We start from the raw sequence: 11,272 nt of genomic DNA, 5'->3' as shown, positions 1-11,272 counted from the left end.
GCTCTGCTCTCAGATACAATCAGGGATCCCTCGTTATTGAAGTGCAATTCATTTGCTTTAGCCATCTCCACTGCCGCGCGAGGGTTCGCAGAGCACATTAGCCTTCCAGTCTACAGCCTACACACATTTGTGTTATGGTGGTGATTGTGGAGCCTTCAAGACCCCTTTCCCCCTCTTCCCAGGGGGGGAGCATCTCTGTTCCTTTTTTCCCCCCCGCATCCTCCTGCTGGTGTTTGTTTCTGAACAAATGCTGCCCTTGTGGCCTCATACAGCTGGTTGCACTGAGAAGGACATTCCTCCCTGTTGGTATCCGCTTTAGCCCTATCGCTTGTTTGGCTGGGAGCACTGGTGGTGTGCTGCTTCCTTGGTGGGCTGCTAACCTCAAGGTCATCTGTTCAAAACCACTAGCAGCTCCTTGGGAGACCAACAGGGCTTTCTTCTCCCGTAGAGAGTGAAGAGTCTCGAGACCAAGCAGCCTCTGCAGACCTCTTCTGCACTGGACTCTGAGGTGCGGCCAGCTCGGCCCCTGCCCTGCCATTGTTGCGACATGGGCTCTTCTCCTGCTGACTTGCCTGTCATGAAAGCCAGCGACAGTATTGATAGACAGTCCCCTCTATCAGCTCCTAATTTTTCTCCCTCCTTCCCCACTCCCCACGAGAACTCCACGTTTGGTTTTTGCCCTCTCACTAAAGATTATGGGGGGGGGGATTTCTTCCCATTTTTAGACTCTCTGACATTTACCACACTCCACCCTATCCACCCCCCTCCACATTTCCCCCCAGAAGGGAAAAAAGTATATTCGACCTTGTTTGGTTGAGCTGAAAGATAACAAAATCCACAACATTCCATGAGACTATAATTGAACTTTAACTTTATTATTTCGTGTTATAAACATAATGCATATGAATTATCTAAGAGGGGGTGCAAAAGACATAAAGAAGTAGACAGAAAACTGCCTCCATTCCTTCCCAGAGGAAGCTAGGCACGTTTGGGCATTTTCATTTCGCCAGCCTTTTCCTGTGTCTTTCTAAACAGAATTCAGGTTTTACTATAGAGAAAATCTCACATCAGCTTTTCAATATAATGATGAGGTTTTTCCCTCTAGAGTCCATAAACGTTCTCTTTTAAACACACTGTGTTCAGGGCACAATCACGTTGTACCACCTGGGTAGACCACGGGTTTGGGGTTTCCCATCCGCGGCTACGCTGAAAGCCCTCTGGGGTGGCCGGCTGGGCACACATGGCGTCACCTGAGTCAGGACTGGCTGGTGGCAGCTGACAATGACAGTGACGATGACGACGGCCAAGGTTTAGTGGAGGAGTCGGGGGTCAGTGTGAGTAACATGGTCAAGGTCATTTTGTTTTCCAGAAAGAGAAGGGTGGCAGGAAAGGACAGAGGGAGATGGGTGAGATGAGACGTGGCTTCCAAGGCCAGCGGCCAGACGGGAGGCTCACAGGTCCTGGCCTAGCCATTCCAGCCTGTCTAGCAGGAAGTCTATGTCAGCCTGGGTCAGCGTGGGGTTGGCGACAACCATGCGGAAGAAGTTGCCCCGGGCCCCGTGGGGCTGGTAGCCAATCATCATGGAGCCCTCCTTCACCATACGTTCCTTGAGCATGGGGGCCACCTGTGGGGAGGCAGCCTGTAGTCAGGGGGGGCGGGCTGTTCTCCTAGCTAGGCCCCCGGCCCCAAGACAAATGGATGCTTTCCCTCCCCTCCCCACCCCACCACGTTCCTGAGGAGGCCCTCCTGGCTCATGGACGGTGCTGGGCCTGCTCACTGGTGGCGGCGGCCAGCTGCTGTCCAGTCAGTCCCAACGGACTGCAGACTTGACCACTGAGACCCACGGGGTTTTCATGAGTTGATTTCCAGAAGCAGATGGTCGATCCTACTCTGTTTTCCCTCCACCTTCCCATCTCCAAGCATGCCATCCGTTTCTGCCAAGCCCTGACCTTCCCCTGGTTCCCAGCACTGCTCGGGGGCTACCTTTCAGCCTCATGCATCCATAACACCTTGACCCCTGGCCTGATCCCTGTGCTGGCTTCCACCTGCACCTGTGAGGGAGCATGTACTTTGGACACAGTGCTTTCAAACAGGGGTAGTGGTCCTCGGAAACAGCATCAAATCTCAAGGGCAAGGGAAGGTTGTTCCGTTTGAATCGTCTGGTCCGTCCTGGTGGTTTGGTTCCCAGCATCAGCCAGTCAAGCTCTCCTGGGATCTCTCTGCCTGCTGTTGGTCCGGGCCTGAGCTCCCAGTGACGGGTCTGCACACTAGGGACCTCTCCCCTATTCTTAACTTCCCACAAACATACCTTGTTCCCCTCTATTAAAACAAGAGAGAGAGACGCTGGTGTTTTCTCCTAGTCCCCAGCGACCAGCCAAGGGGCCTGCCATGCCATGCAGAGCCAGCAGGGGGCGAAAGCGCATCGGCTACAATGGTTTCCTGAACTGGGTTACCTTAGCCAGCCTTTCACCGTAATCGGGGCTCTCCTGTTTGCCCCGTAGGCTGGGGGGCACGAACCAGAAGCATACGTTGACAAACTCGGGCTGGCAGGAAGGAGGAAGGGTAAGAAGAATGGCATAAGCTGAGGAAGAAGGGCGGGTTCCCCTCTCCCTACCCAGCACCCCGTGGGGCCTCGGGTGCTAGGAGGGGCTTGGTGCCATACCTCCATGACTAACTCAAATCCTTCCCTCTTCTTTATCTCCTCCACAAGGTACCTGAAAACAGGGAGAAGTCAGGTGAAGGAGAAAAGACGGAAACAGGATGTGTGAGAAAAAATAGATTGGGGTGGTAAAAAGGTGGACACTCACAGAATGCAGCAGAGACACTGAGAGCAAGAAGGGGGTGTTGGGGGAACCCTGAAAGCAGGCAGAGAGGGCGAGACAGATCTTGAGAGAGGAGGGGCTGGACTGCCCTCCCCCCTCGTACCGGGCAAGGGCAAAGGCCCGGTCGACACGTTGCTCCAGCCCCTGTCCCCCCTGCGCCTTCCACATGAGCCACAGCTTCAGACAGTCCACATGGCGGCCACACTGCACCACTTTGTCCCCGGTGTCCAGAGCCACATCGTAGAACTTGTCCTGCTGGAACAGGTAGCTGGCCTGGGACCCGTGGCAGCGCTTGAGCAGATTCTGTGCAGGGTGGGTGGATGGTCAGGTCCTGGTGGGCTGTGCCGGGTGGGAATCGCTGAGCTCAGCCCACCAGGCGACTCAGAACCCGTCCTCTGACTTTCCCCCAAGGCCGAGTTCTTCCCAAACCCTTGTAGGGTCCTCCCTGTTGGGACTTCAAGCTGGACACTCTTTCCTCTGGATAAAGAAAGGCCGCTAGGAGAGGGAGGGGGAAGGGGCCTGATGGGGTGGGATCAGAGTGTTGACAGCGATTCCGATTCAGGCGGGATGATGAAGAACACAGCAAGCCCTGAGCCCACCCCCCTCAGGTGGGGTGGAAGCAGACAGAGTGGCAGCTGGGGTTGGGGCAGGGTCGATGATAGGGCAGAGGTGGTCCCACCGAGGTATCTTGGAGAAGAAGAGCTGAGCACTGCAGGCCTGCCGTGAGGAGCTTGTGGGGATTCCAGGCCACAGAGTCCGCCCTGGGGGGAGCAGAGTGCAGATCATCTGCCGGCCCCTCCTCAAGCTGCCCAGCCAGAGTCCACCCCACTCCATCCCCCGCTTCCTGTGAAGGACCCTCTAGCCTCAGCTTCGTCCCACCTATTCAGGAAGACTTCCCATGTCTGGCCTCCTAGCCCCAACCAACCCCCATCCCTAGCCCCTGGACATGGCGAGCCTCTGGATCAAGAATCTGAAGGTGGGATCCAGGGGGAAGAGGCCCCTACCCACCTGTGGATTCCATGCAGAAGATGCCTGTGTGTCTGTGACAGCAGGGCGCTCCCGCCCCAGGCAGCCTGTGGAGCAGGAGGTGCAACATGGGCCCAGGCCTTGGCTCGGTCCCCCCCCCCCCGCCCCCCCAGGCCGCAGTCTCACTCACATCTACGTGTAGCCACAGCCCATGGCGCTGGCAGACATCAGCAATTGCCTCCAGGGGGTCAAAGGCACCCAGCACAGTGGTGCCTGAAGTGGCACTGACCATGAAGGGCACAGCACCCTGTGGCAAAGATGCAGAGGGGTGAAGCAGGCCATGGGTCATCGGAACAGCTACTGGGCCTCCTTCTGAGCTCTTTGCATGTCTGACCTGACTGTCCATTTCAGCACCAGAACAATGCGGCATTTCCCCCTTTACTCTGCAGGCAGGGACAAGTGCGTTTGGAGTGTTGAGAGACTTGTCCAACTTAACAGTGGGCAAGTCGGGCCCAGATCTTTTGCCGCATATAAAGTTAAATCAAAATGGTATCAATCCTAAGAATGTTTGGACAAAAATGTATTAAACTGAGCTCTCCATTCCCCCCACCAATGAAATAAAAAATAGATCAAAGACCTAAACGTAAGAACTAAAACTGTGAAATTCTCAGAAAAGACAGGAGCCATGCTCGGGGATCTACCTTTTAACGTAGCCTCTTAAAAAGCGCAGCGGCAGCGTAAGCAACCACAGGCGAAACAGCAAAGCTGCATTTCATAAAAGTGAGCCCCTTTGAACATCAAAGGACTTTCTCAAGTGAGAAAACCGACAGATTGGGATGAAATATTCGGGAGGCAGGCATTTAGCAGCATTCACTACCCAGATGGTAGAAGGTGCTTCAAGGACCTATCTTCAAAGCGGCCCGAAGGTGCAGAGAAGCGCACTGCTCGCCCACAGGCACGGGAGAAGCACACGTGGTCAGTGCACACGCAGAATATACTAGCCCTCCACGACGCACCGTGCGCAGGGAAAACGAGTCCGGTGCAAAGCCCCCACGGCTGTAAGAAACGAGCAAACACTATCAGCAGTTCTCTGGGGCAGGCGGAAGCAGGGAAGGTAGTTTTTGCCTGGAGAGTTAAAGGCGGGGGAATGATTCGGCAAAGGGCAGTAAGGATGACGGAGCAAGTTAAAGGCCCTAATCAGTGCCGCTGGATTCTACAGGGAGCTGGTGGAGAAGGCGGAGGTTCTCTCTGCGTACTTCAGCCACGATGAGAGAGGGGAAGCCAAATCAGTGGGATATTTGAAAGAAGATACACACAGGGCCGATAAGCATATGAAAACATGTTCAGTGTCATCAGTCACGCAAATGAAAAAGGCAAAGAAAAGCGCACACTGCCACGGAGTCACCGCCGACTCTGGACGGCCCTAGAGGTCACAGCTGAAGGGCCCCCTTGGGCCTCCACGGCTGCGCGTCTTCAGGGAGCCGCAGCCTTCTCCCCTCACTCAGAAGCGGACAGGCTGGGGTCGGCAGCCCAAAGCATTACTGTGCCACCCGGTCTTCTCAGTAATCACTCGCACCAATCAAAACCACAGTCAGACACCGCTTCACCCCCAGGAGCACCGCTATTCTCAGAAAACTGCCAGCGCCACGGGGTGGAGAGCAAGTGGAAACACTGACACCCTCCTCCGTGGCTCGTGGGATTGTCAAGTGGAAAGCAGTCCGTGGGTTCCTCAAAAAGGTAAACCCAGGACCCTCCTATGAGCCAGCAACTTCATTCTTCCGAATACACCCAAAAGAATCGGAAGTGGGGCCTCAAATGTGCTCACGGCGGCATGTCCACACAGCCAAAAGCCGTCGAGAGATGACTGCAGGTCTCAGGGGCGGCCCCAATCACAACTTCCTGGACAGCCGCTCCTCCCCCCAGAAGAATCCACTTCAGAGGACAGCCCTGACGCTGCAGTTCTGGGAGAGGGACATGTCTGATCAGAGCACACAGAAGCAAATGAAGGGGGAGGAAGAGAGAGTGGAGCACATCCTGATCCACCTGGCCTTGAGGATGATATTCCCGCTCAGAGCAGCCAATGCACAGAGAGGACCATATGGCCGGCCCCACTATGAAACACGACATCCCTCACAGACCCATAGACGGACGGGGGACAACACTAGAGACACAGTGAGGGAACTGCACCCCATCTGACCCCACCACACCGAGGCAAAACACTAAGGGTGTGCAGCAGAACAACAAAGGGAACAGAGCAAGGAAGTCCCGAGGGAATATCAAAAATAGAATTTCAGGCCAGGGCGTGGTACCCCATCAGATTCAACCAGAAAAGTACCTAAAGGTCAACAAACAAACCTTGAACTATTTACAGGCTTTTCTTTTTCTTTTTTTTGTCATTGGTTTTTTGTTGTGTTGTTTTGTTTTCTTTTGCTCTGTCTTGTTTTTGTGCATATTATTACCAGAGCAAGTCTATCTAGATAAGATAGGTGGGATAGACAATCTGGAGGAGAAAGCAATGGGACCGATGGTGCCCAGCAGGACATGGGAGACGGGGATGCAGGGAAAAGTAAGTTCTGTTAACAAACCCAGGGACAAGGGAACAAGTGATCAAAAATCAATGGGGAGGAGAGTATAAGAAAGTAAAAGGAAATAGAGGAAAGAACTAGGAGGCAAAGGGCATTTATAAAGGTCTAAATGCAGGCAGGTACATATGTAAATATATTTATATATGATGATGGGGAAATAGAGCTATGTGCATATATTTATAGGATTAGTATTAAGGTAGCAGATGGACATTGGGCCTCCACTCAATTACTCCCTCAATGCAAGAATACTTGGTTCTATTAAACTGGCATTCCAGGATGCTCACCTTCCTAAGACGAAAGCTGAAGACAAAGAGGGTGCATAAACAAATGTGATGAAGAAAGCTGATGGTGCCCAGCTATCAAAAGTGATAGCGTCTGGATTCTTAAAGGCTTGAAGATAAACAAGAGGCCATGTAGTTGAGAAGCAACAAAACCCACATGGAAGAAGTACACCAACCTGTGTGATCATGAGGTGTTGATGGGATCAGGTATCAGGCATCAAAGAACAAAAAATCATGTCACTGTGAAAGAGGGGGAGTGCAGATTGGGGACAACAAAGCCCACCTGTAGGCAACTGGACATCCCCTTACAGAAGAGTCAAGGGGAGGAGACAAGGCAGTCAGGGTGTAGTGCAGCAACAATGAAACATACAACTTTTCTCTAGTTTTTAAATGCCTCCCCCCCCCCACTCTTATGATCCCAATTCTACCTTACAAATCTGGCTAGACCAGAGGATGTACCCTGGTACAGATAGGAACTGGAAACACAGGGAATCCAGAGCGGATGATCTTTTCAGGACCAGTGGTGAGAGTGGAGATATTGGGAGGGTAGAGTAAGGGTGGGTTGGAAGGGGGGAACTAATTATAAGGATCTACATATAACCTCCTCCCTGGGGGACAGACAACAGAAAAGTGGGTGAAGGGAGACATTAGACAGTGTAAGATATGACAAAACAATAATTTATAAATTATCAAGGGCTCAAGAGGGAGAGGGGAGTGGGGAAGGAGGGGAAAAATGAGGAGCTGATATTAAGGGCTCAAGTAGAAAGCAAATGTTTTGAAAATAATGATGGCAACAAATGCACAAATGTGCTTGACACAATGGATGGATGGATGGATTGTGATGAGTTGTATGAGCCCTCAATAAAATGATTTGAAAATAACAAACAAAGAAGAGATGACTAGAGGAAACTGTGCTACTACATGCATGCACACCCAAACCCCAAACCTAGCCCACTGCCGTGGGGTGACTCAACCCCCGGAGGGCTCGACGCGACAGAGTAGCATGGCCCCACAGGGTCTCCAAGACTGCAACTTTTCTTTAAGATCATTTTATTGGGGCTCTTACAGCTCTTATAACAACCCACAATCTACTGCATCGAGCATATTTGTACATGGGTTGTCATCATGATTTTCTAAAGATTTACTTTCCATTTGAGCCCTTGGTATCAGCTCCTCTCCCCTCCTCCTCCCTCCCCCCCTCGTGACCCCTTGATCAATTATTATTGTTGTTTTCATATCTTACATTGACCGCTGTCTCCCTCCCCCTGGTCTCTGTTATTGGTCCCCCTGGTTGGGGTGGGGTGGTGGTTTTGTGTCAATCATCGCCATCGGTCCCCTCAAGGCTGTGACTTACACTGAAGCAGAGTATGCAGCTGGCGGGTTCAACCACTGACCTTCTGGGGGTCCAGCTGGACCCCACACTGGCGAGAATGAACGGAAAGGTCTGAAATATGCTAGGACATGCGCAAACCTTGAAAACAGGGCGAGTGAAGTAAGCCAGCCACAAAAGGATAAATATTATATCAATCCCATTTATGTGAGATATCCAAAATAAGCAAATACGCAGGAGCCCAAGTTTAGCCATCCTTAACTGGGGCAGGGGTGAGGGCAAGGGGAGGTATTGCTTAAGGAGCACTGAGTTCCTCTTCTGGGTAATGAAATAAAATTGGGACTTTACAGGGGCGATGGTTGCCTAACAGAAGCAGTATAAATAACGTCCGTGAAGTGTACATTCAAAAACAGTTGAAGTGGCAAAGTTTTGTTTTATATATATAGAGAGAGAGACAGAGAAAGAGATATATATTTATTTATATCTGGATATAAATCATATCCAGATATAGATGCCACAAAACTATAATTTTTTAAAAAGATATAAAAGACACTTTCCCAAGCAGAAGGGAGTAGGGTTGGGATTTAAACCCAGGTCTGTCTGATTGTTAAAGCCACAGCTCATGCTCATTCAAACAATTTTAATTTTTTACTAAACAAAGTGAAAAAAAAATTCAAACACAAACACTTAGGCAGAGATTGGTTAAAAGCAAAACCAAAAATTGGCACACAAAACGATTCTAGTTCTAAATGACTTCACTGATGAATCTTTATCCAACATTTAAACATTTTATCAAACATTTAGACTGACGGAAGGAAGGCTTTCCAGCCCCTCTGAGGTCAGTACTGTTACGCCCTTACACCAAAATCTGATGAAAAACATCGCAGGAAAACTGCAGGCCAATAGCTCTTACAGATGAAACAAAGTTCTAAACACTAGCAAACGAGATCCGGCAACAGAGAAAGATTAGACACCACAACAAAGCGAGATTTACCCTAGGAGGGCAAAGTTGGTTTAATACCCCCAAATCAATTAATGTAACACACTATTATTAACAGGACTAAAGATTTTTAAAAACATATGATAATCTCAACAGATGCAGGAGGCAAAATGACAAACTCCAACACCCTTCACGAGGCAAACACTTGTTGCATTGTTAGGTACCGTAGAACCGGCTCCAGCACCCAGTGGCCCGTGCACCGCAGAAGGAAACCCTGCGCGGCCTGCCCCAGCCTCACTGCTCCGATGCCTGAGCCCATCTGTGGAGCCGCGGTCAGCCCCTCTCGTCAAGGGCTTTCCTCTATTTCACCGCCCCTCCACTTCACCAAACAGCACGGCCTTCTCCCAGGCCAATAGGAACAGAGTATGTAAGACCAAGGCCGGCCATCCTTGCCCAGGAGCACTCTGGCCTTACTTCTTCCAAAATAGATCAGTTTGTCTTTTAGCAGTCCATGGTCCTTTCAATATTCTTCTCCAGCACCACAGTGCAGAGGCATGGATTCTTCGATGGGCTTGCTTGTTCAATGTCCAACTTTCACATGCGTATGAGGCGGTGGAGCATGCCATCGGCGTGGGTCAGGCACGCCTCAGTCCTCAAAGAAACATCTTGCTCTTCAATGTTCTAAAGAGGTCTTGCACAAAGAGTAACCGAATGCAATACATCTTTTACCTCTTGATTGTTGCTTCTCTGGGCATTGATTTGTGGATCCAAGACAGACAGAATCCTTGACACCTTCAAACCTTTATCCACGTATCGTGATGTTACCTGTCGGTCCACTTGTGAGAATTTTGGTCTTCCTTACATTGAGCTATAACCCACACTACTGGCTACAATCCTTGACTCTCATTGGCAAGTGCTTCAGCTGGTCCGCACGTTCAGCAAGAAAGGCCGTGCCATCTGCACACCACAGGTTGTGAATACGCCTCCCTCCCATCCTGATGCCGCACTCCTCTTCTCTACTCCGCTTCTCGGGTGATCTGCTCAGCACACAGGTTGAATTGAACAAGTGGGGTGAGAGAACACAACCCAGGTGCACCCTTTTTCTGAGTTAAACCATGTAGCGTTCCCTTGTTCTGTTCACACAATTCCCTCTGGATCCACGCACAAGTTCCAAAAGAGCAGTGAAGTGTCCCAGAATTCCTCTTCTTCTCAAGGTCTATAAACCACAGTTTATTATGGTCCACACGGTTGAATGGCTTTGCATAGTCGATGAAATGCAAGTAAACATCTTTCTGGTAATTCTGTGCTTTGAGCCAAGATCATCTGACATCAGCAATGATAGCCCTCGCTCCACATCCTCTTCTGAATCCGGCCTGAACTTCTGGCAGCTCCCTGTCAGTGTGCTGCTGCATTCAATGTTGGATGATCTTAGTAAAAATTTACTTGTGTGAGATACCAATAATAACGTTTTACACTTTGAGCATTCTGTTGGGTCACCTCTCTTTGGAATGGGTACAAATATGGCTCTCTGCCAGTCAGTTAGGCAAGGAGCTGTCTTCCAAATTTCCTGGCATAGATGAGTGCTTTTTCAGCATTCGGGAACATGTCAACGGTGTTCCTGGAGCCTTGTTTTTGGCTAATGCCTTCAGCTTGAACGTCTTCCTTCAGCATCACTGGTTTTGGATCGTATGCTACCTCCTGACATGGTGGACTGTCAATTAGTCCTTTTTTTTGTCAGTTAGTTCTTCCTGGTACAGTGACTCTGCATTCCTTCCATCTTCTCCGGGTCCTTCCTGCACCTTTCAATATTTTGCCCATAGAATTTTCCAAAATTGCAATTCGAGGCTTGGATTTTTATTTTCCTGAGTTCTTTCTGCTTCAGATACACTGAGCATGCGCGTTCTTCCCTTGGGGGCTTTCTAATTCTAGGTCCTGGCACATTTCGTCATAATACTTGGCTTTGTCTTCTCGAGCTGCCCTTTGACATTTTCTGGCCAGCTCCTTGATTGCGTCATTCTTCCATTTGCCGTAGCTGCTCTATGATTAAGAGCAGGGGCAGAGTCTCTTCTGACCTCCACTTTGATCTTTTCTTTCTTTCCTGTCTTCTTAAGGCCTTTTAGCTCTCTTCTGACTGTGGGGACGATGTCCTCGCACCGCTCACAGGGACAGAGGAGAACGTCTGCAGTTTGGAAAAAGGGCTTCTACAAAAGGCCCGTCGCTAGTATGTCACTTCATTTCACGAAGTGTCAGCAACTAAGATAAGGAGCCCTGGTGCCATAGTGGCTATGTGCTTGGTTGCTAAACACAAGGTCAGCAGTTCAGAACCACCCGCTGCTCCACAGGAGAA

General features: G+C 50.3%; 1 protein-coding gene across 7 annotated transcripts in view; it reads right to left on the bottom strand.

The window, feature by feature from the left end:
- Positions 1-854: 854 nt before the first annotated feature.
- Positions 855-11,272, bottom strand: part of CSAD (cysteine sulfinic acid decarboxylase) — a 46,749-nt gene continuing 36,331 nt past the window's right edge. For all 7 annotated transcript variants that reach the window (XM_075551627.1, XM_075551631.1, XM_075551628.1 and 4 more), the window contains 7 exons: positions 3,980-4,096; positions 3,832-3,896; positions 3,503-3,584; positions 2,927-3,126; positions 2,664-2,715; positions 2,455-2,544; positions 855-1,625 (listed from right to left, as the gene is read on the bottom strand). In XM_075551627.1, coding sequence (XP_075407742.1) covers positions 1,452-1,625; positions 2,455-2,544; positions 2,664-2,715; positions 2,927-3,126; positions 3,503-3,584; positions 3,832-3,896; positions 3,980-4,096 — 780 coding nt within the window. In that variant the 3' untranslated portion in view covers positions 855-1,451. The remainder of the gene's footprint in view (positions 1,626-2,454; positions 2,545-2,663; positions 2,716-2,926; positions 3,127-3,502; positions 3,585-3,831; positions 3,897-3,979; positions 4,097-11,272) is intronic.

This window comes from Tenrec ecaudatus, chromosome 6, assembly GCF_050624435.1.
Source record: "Tenrec ecaudatus isolate mTenEca1 chromosome 6, mTenEca1.hap1, whole genome shotgun sequence".
Lineage (NCBI taxonomy): Eukaryota > Metazoa > Chordata > Mammalia > Afrosoricida > Tenrecidae > Tenrec > Tenrec ecaudatus.
The sequence above is the reverse complement of the archived record's forward strand: the minus strand, read 5'-3'. Positions and strand labels throughout refer to the sequence as shown.